This window comes from Carcharhinus amblyrhynchos, chromosome 4 (assembly GCF_965287045.1).
Source record: "Carcharhinus amblyrhynchos chromosome 4, sCarAmb.v2.hapA, whole genome shotgun sequence".
NCBI lineage: Eukaryota > Metazoa > Chordata > Chondrichthyes > Carcharhiniformes > Carcharhinidae > Carcharhinus > Carcharhinus amblyrhynchos.
In genome coordinates, this window is record NC_137327.1 from 47,052,205 (window position 1) to 47,078,611 (window position 26,407).

Consider the following 26,407-nt stretch of genomic DNA (forward strand, 5'->3'; position numbering starts at 1 on the left):
CCTTTAACAAATCAATTTTCCTTGATACAAGGTGTTCAGAGGACATAGGAAGAGGACTGGCTTTATTAATTAAAGGTTTCAAACGTTGGAGAGGATATAGAGTCCAGGACAGGATCTATTTTGTTAGAGTTAATAAAGAATAGAGGTACCGTTCCACTAAGGGCCTTTCCAATAGGCCATCAACTGGCTGGAAAAGTATAGAAAACCAATTTGGCAGGAAATTATAGAGAGATGCAATGGCTACAGTTAGAAAGGGGAACCTTAATTATCTGAATATAGTCTGGGATGGTAATAGTGTAAAGGGCAGAAATAGGGAAGGGTTTCTGAAGTGTGCTCAAGAAAGTTTTCTAGATACTATGGTCGGAATTTTACCATCCCAGCTGCTAAGGAGCAGGGGAGGGTGGACCAGGAAAGGTCCGTTGACCTCGGGCAGGATTTTACAGTTTCAGGACAAGCAAGGCATATATTCATCCTTTGTTTCCAGTCCAACAAGAAAGGAGGCACAAAAGGATCTGATTCATGGTAATGAGGTGGGCCAGGTGGACATTCAGGGAACAGTCACCATAGTGTTAGAAGTTTTAGGTTAGCTACAGAAAAAACAAGGAACAATCTAGACTAAAAAATAATTAAATGTAGGCCAAATTCCATGGGGTGAGAATAGACCTCTGTAAATTGGAATCAAGCAAAACTGTAATTGAACGACGAGCTGCTTTTAAAGGGGAGATCATTCGGCTACATTTGAGCTATATTCCATACGGTGGGCAAGGTAGCAGAGACAAAGTGCAATGTCTCTGGATGACAAAAAGAGAGTAAACATAAAAAGATTGAGTATGACAGATACCGTGTTGATAATATACACGTGAACCAAGTTAAATATGAAAATTTAGCTAGGAAGATAAAAAAAGAAACAAGAGCAGCAAAGAGAGAGCATGAGAAGGGACAGACAGCCAACGTAAAAGGGGATCCAAAGTATTTGGAGGCATTTAGATAGTAAAAGGAGGTGGGCCAACTTCAGACCAAAAAGGAGATTTATGTATGGTGGCCAAGGGCAGGGCTGAGGTACTAACTGAGCAAGGAAAACAAGATAGTAGAATGAGTGGAAATATGTGGCAGGTGAAATTTAATGCACAAAACATAAAGTAACTTATTTTTGTTGGAAGGAGAAAAATATAAAAGGATACAACTCTAAAGATGCTGCAGCAGTAAGAAAGACTTGGTGTATCTGCACAAATTGTTGAAAATGGCATGGCAGCCTGAGAAAGTGGTTAAAAAAGCAAATTGAGTCTGGACTCTATGAATAGAGGCATTGAACACAAAGCAAGGAAATTATGGTGAATCTTTGAAAAACATAAGTACAACCTCAACTTGAGTATTGTGCCAAATTCTGAGCATTTAGAAAGGATGTGACTGTATTGGAGGAAGTACAGAAAAGAGTTATGAAAATACATCCAGCTTTGAGGGACTACAGTTAAGAGGTTGGGGTGTTTTCCTCAGAGAAGAATAGGTTAGGAGGAAATTTGATAAGACGTATTCAAAATCATAGTGGTTTGGACAAATAGATAGTTAACTACGGTACAGGTTGAATAGATATTTTATATACATAGCTGCATTCCATGAGAATAATAAATGTTTATATTCTGTAGATATGTTAAAATTTTCAAACATATATTCATAGAAACATATTTATATTTCACCAAAGAGAATATGCAGGTCAGTGAGCATTGTTCTGCAAGTTGCTACAATAACTGAATAATTATCATTTAGGATGCAACTTTTAAAACCTAATTTTTTTGTATTTTAAGACAGAACAAACAACACCAGAAATATTTGTGTCTAAGTTGCTAAATCTAAGTGTTTTCAAGAACCAAAAGCATTCACATGACAAGCTGGTTAAATGGTTAACGGTGAGTAGTAGATATTTGACCATTAAAAGGATGTTCTACCTGGTTTCAAATCCTAATCTTCCTTCACATCATAAGTTTATCACTAACACAAAGAATTGTTGTGCAAGTCGTACCTATGTTTATTGTAAATGATTTTAGCACATTCGAAAAGAAAAATCAACAGATATTTAGTGAGCTAACTTTTGTTGATTTTCTCTATAACAACTCAGAACTTCATGTGGATCACATTAGGAATGTAGATCAATATACTTGGAATAAACCGAGTGCAGCAGTGGCAATGGTGCTGGAGGGATAAAGGCAAATAGAAAACAGTACCTATGATTTTGAGGGCCTCATTCATTCATTCAACTAGTTATTTGAATACTATGAAGGTGATGCTCCCATTCCGACCCACTAATTTTTTTTGGTGGGTCAGGTTGGGAGAAATGTGCATGGGCCGATTCGCACATGCTTTCCGGACATGTGCGTCTCCTACCGCCAGAAAGCAGGCGTGGTTGGGACCATGCAGGAAACCAGCAGGAAGACCAGTTATGTCATTTTAATCCAATTTCAATGTTATTTAAATATGATTATCTAGCCCAGGACTGAATTCCCTGGGCCCGATAGCATCTCCCACCCCACCAGTGCAATTTCACTCTGGTGGCATTTAGAATAGCTCCCCACTTTAACTGACGGGAGATCCTGATGGAGTGAAGGGGGGACAAACGCGCTCCCTCAGGGGCTTGGGTGGCAAAGGGGGTGTTCTTTGAGAATGGGCACCCTGGCAGTGCCAGCCTGTGCCTCCTGGCACTAACCAAAGTGTCCATGCCCATTGGGCAGGGGGCATTGCCAAGAGGGTGGGGCTTGGGGGTGATCAGTGGGGTTGAGGGGTCCCACCACTACCATTCCGCATTGGAATCAGTCAGCTGGAGGGCGGCCAGCTATTGGGGCAGGCTGAGATGGTCTGCCTAGGGGGTTCTGCCAGATCTGGGCACCCGAAGGTGGAGGGGGGGCGGTGGTGGAGCGGAAGGGCTGGTCCGGGCATACTTATGGTGGTTGTGATTGGGCCATGGGGGCTGGGAGGACTGCACTGCGAGGGTCCCATGGGAAGCTGTGCAGAGTTCTGGAACTGTCATAGACTCTGGTGTGAGTAGGCCCCGCCCCTCAAACTTTTAATAATATTCACAATTCTGATTTCTGCATTGCACAGAGTGTGGGAAATTCAAGTCTGAAGTCCCCTGAAAAAAAAAATTCTCCTGCCAATTCAGCACTTAGAACCTTCTTGGGAGAATTGCTCCCTATACATTGAATAAACAAAGTGCTGGAAATGCACAGCAGATCCAGAGTATCTTGGAAGAGGAAAGTTTATATTTAGAGACTTTTCAAAAAAGGTTCAGTAAACATTTTTTTAAACAAAATACTGGCAATGCTGGAAAGATTCAGGTCAGTCAGTATCTGTGGATTGAGAAATCGATTTAATGAATGTGTTTTTACAGACAACTGTGATGAGCAGAGGGACCCCCTGCCTGCTACCAGCCCAAGAGTGCTTGGCTTGGGCCTCTCCTGCCACTGGTTAGATCCTGATGATAGCAGGGTGAGGCCCTAAAGTGGGCATTAATTGTCAATTGAGGCACTGTAGTGGGCAATCTGATAGGCAGGCTGCCTGACACCATCTTGTACCACTATTAAAATTATAGTGAGGGCATGGATAGGTAGGGAGATGATCAGCCAGTCAAAGGCCTCCAGGGCCTTAAAACCCACCAGCAAGGATGTGCCTATATTTCAGATCAGGTCATTGACTCAAAACGTAATTCTGCTTCTTACTTCAGCGATATGGCTGAGCTGTCAATGTTTCCAAAGTTTTCTGTTTTTATTAGATTATTTTAATTTTCTGATGATTTTTTATTTGCAGTGTTTTATTTTTATTTCAGGTTTTAAGTAGTGAAATGTGTGTGTTGGTACCATCAAAATTTCTTGGTTCTGTGAAAATTTATTCTATTAAATAATAGCTTTGACAGAAGATTATTTTGAAAGTTGTATGTGGAGCATACTGTATATTACTTGTAAAAGAACTATAACACTACTACGTCCAAATTCAAACTTAAAATACATCAGTTCACAATTTAAAGATAAGTACAGCACAGGAACAGCCTCTTTGGCCCACCAAGCCTATACTGATCACGATGCTCTAACTGAACAAAGAAAAAAACTTTCCTTGGTCCACGTCCCTCTATTTCCTCCCTGTGCATTTTCCCATTCAGATGCCTCCTCTGACAGCTTGAAAAATGGCACCGTACATCTCCTTTAAACTTTCCCCCTCTCACCTTGAACCTATGCCTTCTTATAATTGACACTTCTGCCCTTGGAAAAAGCTTCTATTTACCCTATCTAGGCCTTTCATAATTTTGTCGACCTCTTTCAGGTTTTCCCTCAGCCTCAGTCTTTCCAGTGAAAACAATCAATTTGTTCAACCTCTTCTCATAGTCAGCACCCTCAAGACCAGGCAACATCCTGGTGAACCTTCTTTGCACTTCTCCAAAGCTTCTAAGTCCTTCTGGTAGTGTGGTAACCAGAACTGCAGGCAATACCCCAAATGTAGCCTAAACAAGGTTTTACATAACTGCAACATGATTTTCCAACTCTTGTACTCAATGAAGGCTAGCATGCCATATGCCTTCTTAATCACCTTGGCCACCTATGTTGCCACTTTTAGGGAATTTAGACTTGCATTGCGTGTTAATGTTCCTAAGGGTTCTGCCATTTACAATATAGTTCACCCCTAAATTTGATCCTCCAAAATGCATCACCTCACACTTGTCTGGATTAAACTCCACCTGCCATTTCTGTGCCCAAATCTCCAATCTATATCTTGTTGTATCCTCTGACAATCCTCGGCACCATCAGCAATTCTATCAATTTTCATGTCATCCACAAATTTACTAATCAGACAACCCACATTTTTCTTTAGATCATTTATATGTACTAAAAGCAGAGGTCCCAGCACTGATGACTGCGGAACACCACTACCTACAGATCTCCATTCTGCAAAAACACCCTTCCACCGCTACTCTGTCTTCTATGACCAAGCCAGTTCTATATCCATTTAGCCAGCCAACCCCAATTCTATGTGATTTCAGTTGTTGTACCAATCTGCCATATGGGACTTTGTCAAGCACCTTACTAAAGTCCATATAAACTACATCCAGAGCTCTTACTTCATCGATTATCTTTCTCACCTTTTCAAAAAGCTGAAAATCAAGTTTGAGACATGACCTTCCCCGTACAAAACCATGCTGCCTGTCACTAACTAGTTTATTTTCTTCCAAATATGCATATATCCTGTCTCTTAGTATCTTCTCCAAAAGCTTCTTCACCACATCAGGCTCACCAGCCTATAATTTCCTGGATTATCTGTTTCCTTTCTTAAACAAGGGAACAACATTGGCTATTCTCTAGTTCTCTCGAATCTTACCTGTGGTCAGAGACGATGTAAAAATATGTTAGGGCTCCAGCTATTTCTTCCCTTGCCTCCCACAGTAACCTGGGATAGTTCCCATTTGCAATTTAGGATACTCAACACTTCCTTCTTTGATATATTGACGTTCTCAAGAGTGTTCACACACCTATCCCTGACCTCAACAGCTTAATAGCTTGTTAAAAAAGTTTAGGCATATAATGTAAAACTGATGGTTAGTCAAATGAAAGAAAGGAAAAATAATTAGTTGATCAGAGTGGAAATAATTAATCTTTGTTCTTGGCATACATAAACAATTTTGGACTTGGGCATTGAAAGCACAGTATGAACATTTGCTGTTGACACAGAAAGAGGTTTGACGCCTTGTAACGTGATGATAGTAGTGCAATTAATGTGGATTTTTTTGTGTTTAAGGGGATGTTTAATAATTCAGCTTTATGCTACAGGCAGTCAGTACATGTGGAGGGAATGCAGTTCAAGATTTTGAGAGAGCCCAATAATTACTCATTTCAACTTTGCACATGGTTCAGTTAATGGACATTGTTTTACTTAAGTTCCCTGGGGATTTTGCTTTAGTCTAATTGACAGTCATGTGACGATATGGTTTATGTGCAGAGACACATACTTTTGCAGAAAGGAGTTGGAGTTTGGCTTTTCTGGTTGAAGTTAGAATCTTGAAGGCTTCTGAAAGTTCTATGTCTCTCTGAAAACTCCAAGGCTGTCTATACTTTTGGCAAGTATATTTGTGATTGCTAACTATATTTAAAGCGGCCTTTAAGTCTTTGAGAGGAATGTTACTTATTTGGATTTGAAAAAAGTGGTTTCCTTTTCATTTTTAAATACTGTTCAACTGTTGTTTTAAGTTGCTTCATTTGCTAGAGTTATATTTAAACTGTGAAGTTTCTTTTCCTATAGAAGATCCCTACTTTGTTAGTGGAATCATTCCCGGCAGGAAGTATCCAATAGGAAAATTGTTGGGAGTCTAGTTAGGCTTCATAAGTGAGAACATACAGGTTAATAGATTGGGTAGAAAGAGAGTTTTGAAATTATGAAGGGTTTTGAATAGAGAAAAATGGTATTTTCTCTGGTTATGAAATGACAAGTGGTCAACAAATTAAAATCAGTGGCAAGAGAGTCAGGAGGATCTCTGTACTCAGTTTGAGTATGGAATATTTTTTACAACAGGGAATAGTTGAGGCAAAGACTGAATTATGTAGAACATTTTTGTTTCTTTTGTTTAATTACCAAACACCTTGGCATGTACATTACAAAAGGTGCAAAATAATTAGTCTGCAAGGTTTCAGTTCTTAAAATGTAATTGTTACAAAATATTGCGTATATTTGTGTTTTCCAGTTGACACTGCCATTTGCACAGAAGTATGGCCACTGCATGGAACTGTTGTTGAAGAAAGGATATTACAAATCAGTCTCATTTCCTGTGTTGGGAAACTAATTTGAAAAAAGGTCAACAACTTAATTTGAATCCAATTTCATTGATTTCACAGTAATAATTGTATGAATGTCATTGTCGATATTTTGAAACAGTTTTGCAAATTTCAGTATAAATTAATCTATTTAATGCCAGATTTGTTCATTCAGAAAGCAGCATTTCATGACATGAAGATATGAAAAATATTGTCTGGTCAGTTCAATAATTAGTCCACCCCATCTATTCCTTCTGCTTTTGTCATCATTGTGAGCTTGCGTACAAATCAAGAATGCCACAAAGAATACAAATAATTGTTTCTGTAATAGATCCTGACCAATTTTATACAATTTTTTAACACCTTACTTTGTATATATCAAATATATAATTTTCATTCTGGCCACATGAAATTAGTTTGTCTTTCTGTAAGATTGCTAAGATCTCACATATTCGTTATTTTTGCAGGAAAATGTGTATTTTAAGTTCTATATATATTGGTGTTTAGGTCAGAGAACTGATTACATTAGTTTATAAAGTATTGTGACTGTTATTTCTTAGAATTGTACCTTCCAGAGATATCACTATTGCTTGAAGATTATGACAACTTTCGCAGTTAATATTAACAACATGAAAACTTGTTCATTACTTGTAATTGATCTCATACTTGTCCTTATTAATGAAAATTATTTACAATGTTTGTGTTGAACAGAAGCTTTACTGTACTGTTAAATTTTATCATAAATTTAACACCTGTTTTAACATGCTAAATGTTTGCTGATACAACCTTGATGACACCAGTAGCTTGATGTCAGCTATCATGACCCTGTTTCTGGAGTTTGGGATGGGGATTCTTGCTTTGGGTAAAGGTTCTGCTCTGCCACATCTTTTTACCAGAGTAAGGCTACAGGAATCTCCAAGTTTTAGTTCCATAATTTATTTTTAGGTGCAGAAGTGCATAACTCCAGAAATAAGAGTAAACAAATGGGAAGGGTTAGGAGGATAACCACATCTGGAGTGAAGGTCATATCTAACTTCATGGGTAAGATGACCAGAACTATAAATTAATATGCCACTAGCTAATTTGTAAGTTTGGCTTTAACTTGTGCACTACAGGCTGCAGGTTACACTACATACTATCAGAAAGGAAGTTAATGCCCTGATTTTTAAGACAGCTAATTTGATGGGAATGTAGTACCAGATGGAGACAAATGAAACTGTACATCAGTTTTTACAGATTGGTACAATTTACCAGGAGTTTTAGGAGCTAGATGAGCTTCAGTTGTTCGATGGCTAGTGTCCACCTACCCTTTAATTACCGTATGGTCAAATTGGGTTACAGAATTTGGACACGGTCCAACCTTTACTCTGTGTTTTCTGAGTCCATTTATATTCATGAAGAGCAGCAGGCACAGGTGATGGCCAGTGACCTGTTAACTATTTGCAGATGGAGTTAATGAAATAAGTAGCAGCCTCTTCTTTAAAATGAGTGAATGGGACAAACATTCCAAATCCATTTCTGACAAACAGCAATTGAGCTGCACAGGGGGTTGTTAGCCAGAAAGTACTTTGCGAGCATGTGATATGCAGAATGCTACTGAAAGCTTCCAGACTATTACTCACTGTGTGTATTGTCTGCACAGGAAGCTGCAGCACTTGGCAATATGGGTTGTCAGCTCTCATATATTAAAGATACTCAGATCAGGCATTATCAGCTCTTATAATTAACTAAATTATAATTCACACAGCTCAGACATTTTAAGCTTCAAGAAACAATTTTCCAATGAAATTGATATTTAATTTGTATTTACTATACTTCTATATAATTTCCCACAATTTTATCAAATGAAATATTGCTCATTCAATACTTGTGAATAAAGTTAAATTTGAAACAATGCTATTCATGTTTATTAAATACTGAAAATGCCCCAAATACCATGACAGCACATTAAATCAATGTTATTTTCTAACAAATTAATGGAAGTAATTATCATTGGCACTTGAGTGATTTCCCTGTTCATTGGTAATTAGTCAGAAAAAAAAATGTATTTTTATTTATTTTTGCTCCCAAAAACCAGCACCACTGTGCTAAGTACATTATTTACAGATTTTACAGAAACAATTGTTTAGTGAAATAAATGCACTATGTTAAACTGAACAGAAGCTGCAAAACTCCTCTGTTATCAGTACCTCGTTAGTCTCACTATACCATTTTATTATTAATGCTGGTCAATACAGAATTCTAAAATCTTTGAGCCAGTGTGACAAGTAAAATATTTTAATTTGCAAGTGAACAATTATAATTAAGTATCCCAACTAAGTATTATCTACAATAACTTTTGTTCATGAGAACTTTGATCAAACACATCAACAAAACAAAGTTGGCACATAAACGTTAACTAATATTTACAGTATAACTGCTCAGTTTCTGTAACATATCCAACTTATTAGCCAATATGAAGGTCATGTCATTTGCCAAATACGAGAACTGCTTCAAAAATAAAATTAAAAGTCAAAGCCTCTAGGCCACGCACCAGAATGCTGTCATTGTACAAAAAATATAATGGTGTTGAAGGAACAGCAAATCACATTCCATTTTGGGGTGGTGTATAAAATACGAAAAAAGTTGCTTGTTCTGCTCTTTGTCCATTTGTCTTCCAGTTAAACCTAAAAGAAAGTATATGTTAAAACAATGCAATAAAAATTTAGTGAAAGAAACAAGTTGATGAATTTTCTGCTCAAAGTAAGGAATATGAGTGCTAGGTAAAAAAATTGTAACTTGTTTCAAATTGGCAATAAATATCTCTATTTCTTTAAGAGAGAGATAAGTTGTTGGACCTCAGCTAGAGCAGTTCTGGGTATCGCATTTTAGGAACGTAAATGATCCACAGGGCTAAGGGAAAACAATGGGAGTGCAACTAACTTACTCCACCAAAGAGCTGGCACAGACATGACAGGCCTACGATACTGTTATCATTCTGCTCTGGTTGCAGAGCGGATTCTTTTATAACACAAGCAAATAGGATTTTTTAAAATGGAAAACATTTTCAGATGTAATATATTTTTGTAGAAAGCTTTACTTGTTTGAAATTAAAAAGCTAATAAATAATTCAGCTGTCAATCCAAATTGGCATATGCTTGAAAAAAACATCAACTTGTGTTTAAGGCCTAATCTTTTGATTTTGAAGAGTTTGGTTTACAAGACAATGGGGTTGGCCTGTCTTAACACTGAAGATTACCCAAATCATATCCAAACAAACATACAAGATTGTACTGCTTGAAGTAATTAATATATGGATTGACTCATTTTTTGAAAGCTAAGGTCGTCATGCTATAGTTCTTAAAAGAGTCAAGACCCTCTGACTTTACTGTGCACTATGCCCATGTCAGATAGGACCAAGCTTTCTAGTTGGAGACATTGAGTCATAATATATTTCAGCATTTAAAACATTAACATGCAGGTTTGAAAATTTAGCAGAAAGTCAAGTACACAAGGATTCTTTATACCAAGCTGCAACTGTCAATAAATTTTCCACTGTTTTGCCTTATTTTGCTGTCAATATACGGGCAGACAAAGAAATGAGAAGTTGCAATGAGACACATTCTGCTTCATTAAATATAGCCATAACTTTTTGTTTTAAGAATAAGGCTATATTCATTTAGAACTACCCGGAAAATGGCATTTGTTGCCATTAAAGTTGGATAAAAAGAGAATTTAATTAATTTTAACCATTTTTGCTCTACTTTCACTTACCTTTAGTAGCAGCTTCACTGTGAAAAAAATCTATAATTTTCAACATAATGCACTTAGATTTAGAAATCACAAGTATGTGTAAGGATTCAACTTGATTGTGTTCTATTTACATGAACATGAAGAAGCTCAAGATTTATAGGAAGTGAGAGAACTACTGATTGACTTGAAAAATTGACTTGTCTTAGAGGTTGCCAATTATTAGCAATGTGATAATTAGGGGGTTTCATATTCTATATCAGGGAAAAGTCTTCATAATTTTAACGTTTATAAATACATTGTCTTTTCTTTACTGGAGTTGGGGGCACGTATACTCTTATGCTTCATTGAGGTGGTTGACTGCAAACAATCTCAACTATTTTAATCATTCGGTCAGTTCAGGCCAATGGCAGACAATTACTGGTCTGAGAAGACTTCCTCATTACTGTTTCAAATATCTGAGCAATTAGGCAGATGATGTACTGTATGTAACCTAAAACTAAATAATCAGGAAATCATTGATATACTAATGTTTTAATTCCAGCTTGTCTATCTACTTATAATAAAAGCATACAGCAAGTGAATAAAGCAAAGAAAGCAACACCCCACTTACTTAAAACAAGGCACGATAAAAAGCATAACTACGCTTACACCGTTGTAGATGGACTTAAGGTAATTTGATTTGATTTCTGCTGGGGAAAGTAGAATGATAGGTTAGCAAAGCAGTTAATGATCAACATCAAAGAAAGAGAAGGAAATTAAATTTAGTTTCTTCAGGTTTGGAACAGCACAGCAAGTAGCAAAAGAAGTACTGCTTATCAGAAGCACACAGGATGACAATGGCATCAGACCTTTGGCAGAAGCAACTGTAACAATTTTGATGGCAATACCATACATACAGTAACTCCAAGCTCCTCTCCACATTAATCTGACATTTCCATTATCCTAATCATGTCAATTTCGCACCCAAGGTCAAATTATAGTAACCACTAAGTAACTGACTAAAATTTTCCTGGGTGTTCTAGATTAAATACTGAAATTTCCAAATGCATTGATCAACTGAGCACTATATAAGAAAAATATTTAAAAGTAGCATGCCTCTTGAAAATGTAAATAAAAACTATATTTGTGAAATCCAACACCAACAAATATAAATCCTCTCATTCGGCCCTTTGCGCCTGCTCCACCAGGGTAATTAACTGAGTAGTACTTATACGATAATATAAGAGGCAGCAATAATTTAGACAGAAATGGCGTGCCCTACAGTGCTTTTGAGGACTTTGCAACATAAGCAGATAATGCAAATATCTGCTTCATTTCTGTGAAACTTCCAAAAACAATTAACAAAATTCTCCATGAACTGACTGAAAATATGATGTGGACATGCCGGTGTTGGACTGGGGTAGACACAGTAAGTAGTCTCACAAGACCAGGTTAAAGTCCAACAGATGTATTTGGTAGCACAAACTTTTGGAGCACTACCCCTTCATCAGGTGAGTGCAGGATTTGTTTCACAAACAGGACACAAACTCAATTACAAGATAATGGTTGGAATGCAAGTCTTAACAGGTAATGAAGTCTTTACAGGTGCAGACAACATGAATGGAGCGAGGGTTAAGCACAGGTTAAAGAGGTGTATTTTGTCTCCAGCCAGGACAGTTAGTGAGATTTTGCAAGCCCAGGCAAGTTGTGGGGGTACAAATAGCGTGACATGAACCCAAGATCCCCGTTGAGGCTGTCCTCATGTGTGGAACTTGGCTATCAAGTTTCTGCTCAGCGATTCTGCATTGTTGGTGTCATGAAGGCTGCCTTGGAGAACACTTACCCGAAGATCAGAGGCTGAATGTCCTTGACTGCTGAAATGTTCTCATGAGAGATGTGGAAGGCCTGCCACAGAAACCTCTGCAAGACATGCCGGATCATCGACATGGATGCCATCATCTCACGTGGAAACACCATCCACCAGGTACATGGTACATACTCTTGCGACTCAGCTAACGTTGTCTACCTGATATGCTGCAGGAAATGATGGCCCGAGGCATGGTACATTGGAGAGACCATGCAGATACTATGACAACAGATGAATGGACACTGCTCGACAATCAATGGGCAGGACTGTTCCCTTCCTATTGGGGAAACATTTCAGCAGTCAAAGGCATTCAGCCTCTGATCTTCGGGTATGTGTTCTCCAAGGTGCCCTTCACGATACATGACAACAGAGAATAGCTGAGCAGAAACTGATAGCCAAGTTCAGCATATATGAGGACAGCCTCAACCGGGATCTTGGGTTCACGTCACTCTATTTGTACCCCCACGGCTTGCAAAATCTCTAACTGTCCTGGCTGGAGACAATTCACACCTCCTTTACCTGTGCTTAACCCTCTCTCCACTCTCAGTGTCTGCACCTGTAAAGACTTGATTACCTGTTAAGACTTGCATTCCAACTATTATCTTGTAATCGAGTTTGTGTCTATATATGCCCTGTTTGTGAAACAAGTCCTGCATTCACTTGATGAAAGGGCAGTGCTCCAAAAGCTTGTGCTACCAAATAAACCTGTCAGACTTTAACTTGGTATTGTCAGACTACTTACTGTGACTGAAAACAGACATGGGTTTTGGGTAGAATTTGGAGACTGGATAAGTTATGTTAGAAAATAGAAACCGGGGGCGGGGGGGGGGGGGGGGGGTGATTTTCTGCCAGTGTTCACTGCAATGAAGTCGGCAGAAAACCTGAGGCTTGGGAGTGAGAATCTTGGTGGCCAGATCTCATTCTCTGTTATCTGCTTCTGGCCGGTGATCTAACAAGGTTCCCACCCTTGAAATGTATTTTAATTACATTACATATGCTTAAAGGGCTTCCCTGCCCTTTAATGCTCCCCCCTCCCAAACAAAAAGTGGGTATGATTTGGAGATGCCTCGCCATCTAACGAAGGAGCAGTGCTCCAAAAGCTCATGATTCCAAACACACCTGTTGGACTTAATCCTGGTGTTGAGACTTCTTACTGCCCCCACATAAAGAATAACCTGCCTTCCCATCTTCCAGTCCCTGAAACTCCTTCCATTTGAAAGCGATTTACAAGTACTTTTTAATATTCTATGTTCGCTGTTCATTGTGCAGTTACCTAGAAGTATTGAAAATTTGCAGCACAGAAAGAGGTTATACAGCCCATTATGTTTGTGTCAGCCAGAAAGAAAAAAAGTGATCAGGCTAATCTGGCTTCCTAGCTCTTGGTCTATAAACTTATAGACATTTATTTAAATGTATGAGTGTTTCTGGCTCAATCATTCCTTCTATCAGTGAGGTCCAGATCATCAGTACTCTCAGCATCTTCCACTAATGACTTTAAATCAATGCACTGATTATTGACCTCCCTTCCAAGGGTAATAAGTCCTTCCTACCCACTTGATCTAGCCTCCTCATAATTTTATACAACCAAATTAAATATCACACATTCCAAAGAAAACAATCAACATACCTAATCTTCCCTCATAGCTAAAGTTCCCCTCTCTAGTGCAATCAAATCCTTCCTGTGACCAGACTCCAAAGATGTGTGGGTTAGGTTGACTGGCCATGCTAAATTGACTCTTAGTGTCAGGGGGATTAGCAGGGTAAAAGTGTGGGGCTACAGGGGTAGGGTGAGATTGTCATCGGTGCAGGGTCGATGGGCTGAGTGGCTGTTGGTACCATACAATACAACTTCCTGGACTCACATTTCAGTAACTTCCCTGGACAGCAGATGTTGGCAATTGTTTTGCTGTTGCTAGCTGTAACCTGTCTAGGGGCAGCTTTTTTTTTAATGTTATCTTTCGTCTTATACCGCCAATTCTTCTGTCAATTTAACCATTCCTGCCCTTCATCTTACACAAACCTTCCTTTCTAATACTTTTCCACTCCCTTTCCTAGCTACGCATTGCACATAAATTGTTTACCTCTAACTTAATCAAATTTTGATGAAAGATAGAAAGGAGTAGTAGGCCACTTGACTCTTCGAGCCTGCTTCTGTATTTAATATGACCATGGCCGAACATCACTAAAGCGAAACTTTAAATCTGGTCTCTTTTCCACAAATGCTGACCTGAGTATTTGCAACATTTTCTGTTTCTATTTTACCCAGTGAGCCTACATAATTTCTAGGTGTCTAAAACTTGAAAAATTGATGTATTAGGCATAATTACCAGATGGCACCAGCATGTATAAAAGCGAGGATAATTATACATAGAATACATACTGCTGAAATATACTGGCTATTGGAGAATCGAGGTTTATCTTCCAACGGAGAGGTGGTGCTCGAATTGTGCTTTAATCCTGGGAAAGAATATGAAGCAGATATATCGGATGGAGATCCTGTCTCTTCAGATAGGTTTTCAGGAAGCAGACTAGCGACACAGCCACTATCAGACCCACTAGAACCACTGCCAGACATATAGTGGAAAGAAGACTCTGAACTTTCAGTTGCTGAAAGAAGAAGAACATTAAATCAGATTTCTAATAATTGACCACAAGGAATACTTTCCTGAACATCCACAGGATAAGGTTTTAATTGGGAATATAAATAATTATTTTAAATAATTAACCAGTTGACTTACTGAAAAACCATTAAAAATGGCTTGATCTAGTTTGGCCCCTTGAATCCACTATTAAACCTTTTCCATGCATACATTAAAACTATGGCCTTTCCTGCCTGTTGAGGTGGGAAATCTCCATAGTTTTTGTCTTAAAAAAGGAGCAGGGCAATGTCCCAATGTCCTAGCTAACATTCAGCCTTCCAGCATGCCAAACAGATTAAATGGCCATTTATCTGATTGCTGTTTGTGGGAAATGTACTATGTACAAATTGCTTTAATTATAAACCAAGAGCTACAATGCAAAAACAATTAATTGGTTTTGATGAACTTTGAGACATGTCTCTTCCACAGAGCTGTCACATGCTAGATGGGCCAACAATTCACTTTCTGCGCTGTAAAACTCAACAACGCTCTCCTAAATCACTTGCATTTATATTGTGCCTTTCATAACTGCAGAACATCCCAAGTTGCTTTACAGTCAATGAAATACTTTTGATGTATAATCACTGTAGAAAATGGCACAGCCAAACTGCAATGATATTGATTGAGTGATAAATATTGAAATAGTACCACAGGATCTCTCAGGTCAAATTGAGAGTATAGAGGGCCTCAGCTTAATGTTTCATCTGAAAGATGGCACCTCCAATACTACAGTACTCCCGCAAATCTACACCAGAGTGTGAACTTTGCTTTTTGTATTCAAGTGGGTTTTGAAACCACAATCATCTGAGCCAGAGCTAAAATGTTCTGCCAACTGAGCCAAGGTTTACATGCTGTGGAATAATCCCATGGGTAGTAGAAGTTCTCCACTAGAAATAAAACATTTATCATGTTACTTTCATGAGTGTTATTCAGTTGTCTACAATGTGCAATAAATCAGTCAGACTACACAGTAAGGAGCATTCTGTCCAACTTTGCTTGGATTGTATTTATTAATGCCAGAGCTAAGAGCTTTGCCATAAGGAGATGATTTCCACCACAAAAAGGGAATTTTTAAAATTATAAGATGTCATCATGCCCAGGCCAGTAATGGTTCTTGCTTCCTAATTTCAGATTAATTCTTCCCAAATAGAAAATGAATTCTGTACACACATTATCAAAAAAATGATACTAGCATACTTCCGAAATAAAAAATCTTATTAAAATAATATTTTAAAAAATATCATTCAACCCAAGAACAAGGTGACATGCCATTTCAGCATTAACGTCGTAAGACTTCTAGTGATGGGATATTGTTTTGCACCCATAATTCCCCACGTCGGGTTAAACAAGCCAAAACTTTCCTCAAAAGATCCTCAGGCAATGAGATGTGTCATTTTGTACAATTTAAATGTGCCACGTGTAGGACAGTTGTTTATGAGCACCTTCAAAGACTGATATCTTGTGTGAAAGTAATAGGAGGATAAAATGCAACTTAAAGACACTCAAAATAATTAATATTGGTGCTTTATCAATTATATACTAGTTATAATTTAAATTTGATGCAACATTGTCATTCACTTGAAGTCATTTTTGAATGTAAAGACATAGTAGGGGCAATTTTGACCTAACCCAATGATGGAAAACACACTGGATTAGATGTAACGCTAATTTTACACCCTGCCAAATGGGCTAATTTTAACCAGACAGGCAACTGAAGGAATTGGATGCAATGAGTGGTGACTGGCTATGTAAAACCCACCATCTATCTGACCCACAAATGGTTCAAAAACCCACGATACTCAACATCTTTGCTTCCATCTCATCCCCAATGCCACCAAAACTACATTTTCATCTAGCTCTAGTAAAAATTGGAAGCACCGATTACAGGCACCATCATCTAGAGAAATCGATGATGGGACTCGTTTATCACCATTAGATTATTGGTCACGCGGCTCACACATGTTGGAATTTACATACTTTCTTAACTAGAAACCTGTCCCTCTGCAATCAGAAAGAACATATCTAAGCACTGCACCTTTCTTGAATGAAGCAAAAGTATGGTGACAACAGTTCCCTGATGTATTTTACATGCAATGCCTCAACCAGAGTCAGTGTGTCAACCAGTCAGCATCCTTTTCTTATGCAGTATAAATTGTCATTTCCTTTGAAGTTTGGCATTCTTGTGTCTGCCCCGAATGCAAGATGAAAAGCTTCAACAGCATATCTTTTTTGAGTAATACTCAATTTTGGTTTTATGCCCCAATTTTATTCTCCATTGAAATCATAATAATATCAAAAGTATGTTAGATCTTTTTGTTTATTAGAGATGTAACACTTACTCATAGAGGGTTGGCTGCTTGTTTCATGCTCTAGTTCATCCTCCTCAATGCATATGTTGACATCAAATGATCGATCATTGACCAATACAGTGTTCACCCCTGAGAGCAATGTCTGATTAGTGTACGTATGGAGGTTCAGTGGCCCCAACAGCGAGGATGAGGATGGGCCACCAGCTGAAGGACTGCTATTATTTGAAATGTTCTGTGTCCTCCTAAATGGATTTGTATGGTCGAATAAAGACACTGCAATTGAAGCTCTGGTTCGTGCTCCTGTAAGAAATGCAAGTTTCTCAAATGTATGAAGGGCAATTACCAATAAAAATAAAACAAAAAAAAAGGTATTTAATTTGAAACCTATATCAAAGTGTGAGACTGGGATTTTCTATCCATGACATTGCAGGAACCACCACAAGCAATTGAGCAGACCAGCTAAAGGTCAGTCGGACTCGACAATCCCTATGGTGGGTGGGACAGGAAAATATCATCCTGAGTTTCATTTGAACAAACTGGGTAAACTTGTGATAATCACATATGGAAAGAAATCTGTTCAGAGCTATCAATATCCAAGTGTGCTTTTGGATAAAAAGCAATGCAACGAGTACAGGTTTTAGTAACACAATAAAAGATGCTGATTGCATTTTTTTGGCAGAATAGAATTCATGTTGCCTATTCTCCACTTCAGTCATATTTCTCATTTAGCAAGATGTGCATCCATAGTGAGTTGATATTTTTCATAAACTCATTTATGCAAGCTATTCCCTTATCTCTCAAGACTAAGCAGAAAAATCACTGAACTAATGGAACAAACTTACCTCTACCCTTCATAATATAATCAATAGCTCGATCACTGATTGCAGCCTCACTTGGTTTGATGTCCAAGAATGGTTTGTTACCAATTCCCATAGACACCATTTCCTGCATTCGTACCTCTGAAACAGACATTCATTATAAAATATTAGATGTGGAGTAAATTAATTAATAAACATTCATTAAGGTCAACAACATCTCTACTATAAAGCAATTGACTCCAACCACCCACTTCCCAGCTTGAGGTTTAATCAAGCAATGCAAAACCTTTATGAGTGACCCATAGATGGCTTCAAATCCCAAGATATTCAACTTCACCACAATTGAAACATCTTGCCCATATCTCATCCCAGTGCTGAGAAATCACATTTTGGTCACCTCTAGATTCTCTTCAGTACAAATTTGGGAGCATCATTTAGAGGCACCACCTTATGGTGATACTGGTGGGAGATCTTGATGTCAGACATCAAATTATATTGAAGATGGCACAGTGTGAAAATGATGGATAGGTAACAGGATTGGGACTCAGGGTAGATATTGGAGGTTGGGGCAGGAGAGACTGGGGTTGTATATCTGGGAGACAATGATTGGAGGAGGTGGCAACATTGGAAATTGCAGCCCCGTTTGGAGAGGCAGCTATCAGGATGGTATTCTGAAGGAATATTTACATTTTTCCTTCTAATAACCAGAGTTTGTTTTTTCTTCGCAGACTAATTTTGCAATGGGAACCTGAAGCAGGTATTAGGTTCCTTACTTACATATGCAAAGAGCCAAATACTTGCTTTAGGCTTGGTTACAGAACATCTCATTTGTCCTTAACCTTTATTGACAGGTGCAACTTGCGGCTGGAAATGTGCACATTATTTCAGATTTTCAGCATTTGCAGTATTTTGCTTTTGTTCTTTATTAACTTGCTATTTTTCCTCTAAAACTATCTTGGCATGTATGTTAAAGGAAACTGAAATAAATGTAAGTCAAGGTTGTTGATGGTATAATTCAGACAAAAAATGCACATATCAATAAAACATTCAGCTGAAATAACTTTAAAAATCTTTCCAAGTTTATTACCTTTATTTCTTGTTGCTTGCTGCCATAAGATACTCGATATATCTTTTGTCCAGGCCTGCTTTACTTCATGCGAACTTGCCTGAAGAACATATGTATCATTGGATTTCCGACGGCGAAACCAGATTTCAAAACGTATACCACTTTCACCACTAGTTTCTGTCAAGCCAATATCTGCAGTCTAGGAACATGAAACATAGATTAAACAAATTTACTAAAATATTGATATTCAATTTACATAAAAACTTCAAAATAGTTCGACAATGATGCATCTTTAGCTTTAATTGCACTTCACACTGAAGTCTTCAACAGCCTCCCAAAAAGAGAATACACACACAGGAAAGGTTTCCAATTCCCATTAAACAGGACTTTGTTGTTGTGTGATTTGTAGCTTACTGGCTCCAACATTCTGGACAGTAAAAGATTTTTGCAAGAGCTATCAGGATGAGATAATTAACACTGACAACAAACTTACAATTTCTGTAGTTCCGATAACAGTTTAAAAGAAAAATTTAAACTTCCAGCTATTAGCTGAAAATGTTTCATAGTTTAAAATATTTTTTGCTATAAAGACAAAACACTTAATTTTACACTATTTTCATTTTGTAGACAACTTATACTTTAAGCTACTGAAGAGTTTGCTATTGTTTACTGTTAATGACAGCCAAAAACCCTAAGTAGACATCCAATCTCCTGGAAACAATCCAATGTAATTTGCAGTTTGTCAGGAGTTTACTTCTGTTCTTTTCCTTTCCTAGTACTATCTTCCACCATGAGCGATATCAAAGAACAAAGAACAGGAAACAGGCCCTTTGGCCCAACGAGCCTGTGCCACCTTTTTAACATTGAGTCCCCTCTCCACCCATGACCCTTGTCAATGCTTATGGCATTCTACATTGAGGGAAGACTAATTTTGGAATAATTTGTTACACCAATCAGCCTAAGAGCACATCTTTGGGGTGTGGGAGGAAACCGGAACACCCGGAGGAAACCCACGCAACCACAGGGAGAATGCGCAAACTCCCACAGACACTGGCCCAAATCCATGTATCTGTACAGCAAACAGTGATAGTCACTGAGCTGTCATGTTGCCCAGCATCTGGTCCAGTTTAAGTGTACAGTAACGACGTGAAGTACTAGGCTACTCTCGAAACATCCAAGAGCAGCCCTCGTACGACCCATCGCGTGTATGCCCCTTGTTGGACAACAAGGCAGACCGAAGCACCTGTGGATTAAAAGAGAAAAACGTCAATACCACGCACATCCTTATACAAGCATTCAAAGGAATCCCCAGAAGCTCAAAAGTAAAACAACTGAGCCAGAAAATATGTTGGAAGGTCCATAGGAATCAATTGATTCCCAGGGACGTCCCAAGGCTCCCGAACCTGATTTAAAATAGTCTCCTATATCCCTCCATCTCCATCCTGCTCATGTGCCTAAGTAATTCTTAAACAACTCCAGCGTGCCTGCCTCCACCACCTTGCTCAGCAGAGCATTCCATACCCCCACTACCCTCTGTGTGAAAAACCTCCCTCTGACATCTGAATTATACCTCGCCCCGCTCACCCCAAGCCCGTGGCCCTTTGTAATGTGTGTTTCCAATCTAGGAAAAAGCTTACCACTGTTTACTCTATCTATATCCTTCATAATCTTATATACCTCTGTTAGATCTCCCCTCAGTCCCCGTCTTTCTAGGGAAAACAGCCCCAGTTTGCCAAATCTTTCCTCATAACCCAGTCCTTCCATATCAGGCAGCATCCTGGTAAACCTCCTCTGCACTCTCTCCAGGGTCTCCACATCTTTCCGGTAGTAAGGCAACCAGAACTGGACGCAGTACTCCAAATGCGGCCTATCCAACGTTCTATGCAATTGCAACATTAGACTCCAGCTCTTGTACTCTATACCCCTTCCTATAAAGGCTAACATACCATAAGCTTTCTTCACAACCTTCTCCACTTGTACTGCCACCTTCAAAGATTTGTGCACTTGCACCCCCAGGTCCCTCTGCGTTTCTATACTCTTTATAGGTGTACCCTTAATCATAAACTCCCCCCTACATTATTTCTTCCAAAATGCATCACCTCACATTTATCAGGATTAAATTCCACCTGCCATTTATCTGCCCAATATACCAGCCTATCTATATCCTGTTGCATTGCCTGACACTGCTCCTCACTGTCTGCCAGTCCAGCCATCTTAGTGTCATCTGCAAACTTGCTGACCACACCACGTACTCCCTCTTCCAAGTCATTTATGTATATTACAAATAGAAGAGGTCCCAGTACTGAGCCGTGAGGCACACCACTAGTGACAGACCTCCAGCTAGAAAAGGACCCTTCCACTACTATTCTCTGTCTCCTATTACCAAGCCAGTAATCAATCCATCTAGATACCGGTCCTTGTATTCCATGAGCCTTAACCTTTTCAACCAACCTACCATGAGGGCCTTTGTCAAACGCCATGTAGACAACATCAACGGCTCGTCCTTCGTTGACCGTTTTTGTCACCTCCTCAAAAAATTCTACCAGATTTGTAAGGCAAGACTTCCCCTTAACAAAGCCATGCTGCGTATCCCCAATCAGATCGCAACGCTCTAAATGTGCATACATCCTATCCCTTAGAATCCTCTTCATCAACTTCCCTAACACTGACGTCAAACTCACCGGCCTAGTTACCAGGGTTATCCCTACTACCCTTTTTAAACAACGAATTATCCTCCAGTCCTCTGGGACCTCACCTGTGTCCAATGAAGAGACAAAGATTTGCGTCAGAGGCCCAGCAATTTCATCTCTCGCCTCCCTAAGCAGCCTAGGATAAATGCCATCAGGCCCCAGAGATTTATCAGTTTTAATGCTACCTAAAAGCCCTAACACTTCCTCCCTCGTAATGGATATTTCCTTCAACTGGTCTACAGCTCTCTCTAAGACAGTGCCGGACATCATGCCCCTCTCCTTCGTGAATACCGACGCAAAGTATTCATTCAGGATCTCCCCCATTCCCTCGGACTCTAAGCCCAGTTTCCCGCCTCTGTCCCTGAGAGGACCGATTTTTCCTCTAACCACCTTTTTGTTCCTGACATAGGAGTAAAATGCCTTTGGATTTACCTTAATCCTGTCTGCCAAAGCCATTTCATGCCCCCTTTTTGCCCTTCTAACTCCCCGTTTGAGCTCCCTCCTACTCTCTCTGTATTCCTCCAATGTTCTCTCCGTTCCCAGTTGCTTAGACCTAACATACGCCTCTCGTTTCTCCCTGACCAAGTCCTCAATATCCCTAGTAATCCTTGGCTCTCTAATTCTACCTTTCCCATCCTTCCTCTTAACCGGCACGTATCTTTCCTGCAACCATTTCAGTTTTCCCTTGAAAGACTCCCACATGCCGAACATGGACTTGCCCTCAAACAGCCTCTCCCAGTCTGTATCCCTAAGTTCCTGCCTAATCCGGCTGTAGCTAGCCTTCCCCCAATTTAGCACCCTCCCCTTAGGACAGCACTCATCTTATTCCATTAATATCCTAAAGTAGACAGAGTTGTGGTCACTGTTAGCCACATGTTCACCTACTGCATCCCCAACCACCCGACCTGGCTCATTACTCAGAACTAAATCCAGTATAGCCCCCTCTCTTGTCGGGCTATCTACATACTGCACCAAGGACCCTTCCAGTACACATTTTACAAATTCCTCCCCATCCAAACCCCCAGCTCTAGGCACCTTCCAATCCACCCCAGAGAGATTAAAATCTCCCACTACAACAACCCTATTCTTCCCGCGCCTATCCAAAATGTCTCTACATACACCTTTTCCCACTGCCTGCGGACTGTTGGGTGGTCTGCAGTACACCCCTAGCATAGTAATTGCTCCCTTCCTATTCCTCAACTCCACCCACAGCAAATCAATTCCTAACTCCTCTATATTATCCTCCCTCTGCACCACTGTGATGTGCTCCCTAACAACACCACTCCCCCACCTCTTTTTGACCCTCCTCTGTCATGCCTAAAACACTTATACCCAGGAATATTTAGCTGCCAGTGCTGCCCTTCCTTTAACCACGTCTCCGTCACTGCCACCACATCTAAATATCCTGGGGATTGTGAATTTTCCAGGCTGGTTAATTCCAACTTCTCACAGACTCCATCTTCAAACTGAGTGCAAACTTCAACTCACATTTTATTTACAAAATGAAATCAGCATTTTCCCTGCTACAGGGCTGTCCTGGCTAACATCCATCTTTTTGCTCTCCAGCTCCCAGTTGACTGCAGACTATACCAGGCCAAAACTACATTAGTCTCCTCTCGGTGATATCTCTGGGTTTAATGGGAAATCTGTAATCTGATCTCAAAATGGCTTCCTTTACCCTTCTCTCCATGGCAACAGAGAACATACCAAGTAGAACTGTTAAAAAGCTCTCTCAGGTCACCACAGGTTTTCATCTTAGAAACAAAAGGTCAGGTTCTAGTGTAACTGTTTACAACTTAACATAAAGTATATTAAGACCTTTTTGGGTCTCAAGGATCTTCTCATTGTGGACTATGAAATATGTCTCAGGTGCAAACATTCAACACCAATTCAATAAAACAATCTGCCTTTCCCTTTGGCCTCTCACAATAAAATTATCCAGCTTTAGTGTCAGATAATCCAGCATGTCACATGGTCCCTCTAATTTACCCAAAAGTCCCAAACTATAGCACTTTAATAAACTAAATGTATACAGATTATTCAATATTTTCAGTGTCTTACCTTAAAAGAATGCTTGTAGATATATACATCAAATCCACCATCAATCCGCTTGGGTTTGCTGAAAAGAATGAGATCTTCGAACAGAAAGACATGTCGATGGTACTTCTTGCGCCCAGACCAGATAATGAACTCATCTTGGCGAACCAATTGGCCCTGCTCTTTCAAGTTCACCTGTTCTGACACAATTCAAGCAAGTTACTTTCAGTTTCCATTCATCTATTTTCCTATTACCAGATCATTTAAAAATATTTTAATGTCTTAATTTATGCATTTGTGACAATAAGCGGTCTTTTAGTTTACTAGTTCTGAGTTTCAGATGACCACTTTCCATTGCCAACCATGTATCACAAGATTTAACAGACTTGATGTGAAAACACTCTGGAAAAAGAATGATGTTTAATTCATATTTATAACAATAATTATTGTGAAACCTGTGTAAATGGACACCCATGAAAAAAGAACTTTCTCTCTCTCTCCATGTAGAGTCTTAATTGCTAACAACAGCCCAGATCTTCTGTGAAGCAGCAATTATCAATGGATCAAACTATTTAAAACATCAAAGGTGCTCTATATTTCCAATTGCACCTTCTCAGCACAGTTTCTGTCCAGTTTGAATGAATGGGCACATGGTACAGTGGAAGGCGGGTTGGGTATGGTCAAGGGACTGAGAGGTAGTTGGAGCTAATGTGGTTGGGAGGGGTAGTCGTGTCAATTTGAGAGGGAGGTGGCTGGGAGGGGATCAAAAGGGGGAGTTGGTGAGCAGGATCACTGAATGATTAGGGGGTCAGTTCTGTTAGGAGTTACAGTGGGATTTTTCTGTCCAACCTGATCCCAATTAAGTAGTGCAGAACTGTCTGCAGTTTCCAACTCTTGAAATTCCAGTTGGGGCTTTCCTGCAGCTTGCTCCTTTCTGTTCCCAAATTCTCCTGAGGTCATTGTGTGCAGGTCATAGAGAAGGCAAGGGGTTTGGTGAAAAAAAGATGTTTGTGAAACAGGGAGCTCTTTACCCAGCATCTGCAGTGACTGAGAAAGCACTCTCTTTGGGACTGAATGCTTGGACAGGGAATCTATCCCTGGGATATAGTGATCTCACAGCCCCCATGATGCTGGATATAGATCACTGTATGAAAATCGTTGCAGTACTGTTTTGAAAATCAAGGCACCTGCAATTAAAGGAAAACTGATCTCAGTTTCAAGATGCCCTTAATTTTCAGCTTTCACAAATTATATCTTCAGCTAGGCCCAGATCACTTTTGAATTAAGAACACTAGGCCATTTTAGTTTATTTAGGGCATTATGCTCGGCATGGTCTTGGAGGGCTTGCTCTTGTGCTGTACTTTTCTTTGTTCTTTATTTTCTGAGATGATTATTCAACATTTCCAACAAATTCAGACCATAAAGTTCACCAACACTGATGAAGAAAGGGATCAGAAATGACAGACTTGTCAATGCATAAAAATATTAAAAGGTAGCTCTGTAAAATGTGCTAGCATAATAACATTGCTGACATCCTCAAAGTTCTCCAATCATTGTTCACTACTTTTGGACCACTGAGGTGTTCCCATCTGAAAATAAATTATATAGAATATATAGATATATGGCAGAGAAATAGGCCATTTAGCCCAAACAAACAGGATGCATGCTTAACCTGTCCTTGTACACCTGCAACTGTAATTTTTATACAAACTCAGGTTTAGAAAACATTTCCAAAATGCAATTAAACCATGTTCTAATTATTAACTTACTTATCATGTTATGTTATCATGTTAATCAAACCTAGCAACATAGGCCCTGTGAGTGTGTAAGGCATGAGTTGACCAGGAATGCAGTAATTGCTAAAGTGGACAGATTAGATGAACATGATTGCTTTGTTGAGTCATTTGAAAGGATAGAGTTGGGATAATGGCTGCTCATTCACAATGTACATTGCAACTCAGTGAAAAATAACTATTATCCAAAAGGGTGGAGCAGCAGTTTGGAAGAATGCATTCTGTTGTGTGTTGAACCCACCCCAGTAAGGGCTGAACATGTTGTTTGTGCAGGATGATAGATGAGCTGCTAATGAATATGAAAGATTACTGAGCTGTGTGATGCCATGATGAGAATGTGAGTTAAGAGGGAGCTGAAAGGTTGACTGACTCTGGCACAACGGATGAGATGTTTCATCTTATTCCTGATCTGGATGGCAATTTTATTGCTGGTTGCCCATAGAGTTGACTTCCTTCATGACGTTTGAGGGCTGTGGCTAACAAGAGAAATATGCTTGTTTCTGAGTAAGGAGCTCATGGGTTTAAGCCCCACTACATTGGTTTGAGTACATTATTTAGTTACCACTACAGGAGGTCCAAACAATCAAAGATGTGAGGCAGAGTTTTCCATTCCAGAAACTGAGTTTGGAGACAGGCAGGATTAGCGACACATTTCCTGCAGGTTGGTGATTCAGATTCTTAAGCCCGATCTTCCT

The 26,407-nt window shown here is 39.3% G+C and overlaps 2 protein-coding genes across 3 annotated transcripts in view; one reads left to right on the top strand and one right to left on the bottom strand.

The window, feature by feature from the left end:
* The window catches only part of LOC145342571 (BTB/POZ domain-containing protein KCTD19-like), a 108,132-nt gene extending 101,085 nt beyond the window's left edge, over window positions 1-7,047 (top strand). The window contains exons 15-16 of the mRNA XM_080188126.1: window positions 1,803-1,904; window positions 6,713-7,047. Of these exons, the coding sequence (XP_080044252.1) occupies window positions 1,803-1,904; window positions 6,713-6,811 (201 nt within the window). The 3' untranslated portion in view covers window positions 6,812-7,047. The remainder of the gene's footprint in view (window positions 1-1,802; window positions 1,905-6,712) is intronic.
* A 2,079-nt stretch (window positions 7,048-9,126) lies between these two features.
* The window catches only part of plekhg4 (pleckstrin homology domain containing, family G (with RhoGef domain) member 4), a 203,975-nt gene continuing 186,694 nt past the window's right edge, over window positions 9,127-26,407 (bottom strand). The window contains exons 18-23 of one of the 2 annotated variants that reach the window (XM_080187099.1): window positions 23,944-24,114; window positions 19,214-19,391; window positions 18,151-18,267; window positions 17,339-17,608; window positions 14,741-14,967; window positions 9,127-9,448 (exon numbers count right to left, since the gene is read on the bottom strand). In XM_080187099.1, coding sequence (XP_080043225.1) covers window positions 9,443-9,448; window positions 14,741-14,967; window positions 17,339-17,608; window positions 18,151-18,267; window positions 19,214-19,391; window positions 23,944-24,114 — 969 coding nt within the window. In that variant the 3' untranslated portion in view covers window positions 9,127-9,442. Of the gene's footprint in view, window positions 9,449-11,123; window positions 11,204-14,740; window positions 14,968-17,338; window positions 17,609-18,150; window positions 18,268-19,213; window positions 19,392-23,943; window positions 24,115-26,407 lie in introns of those variants that run through there. The other variant, XM_080187098.1, reaches the window with a different exon arrangement.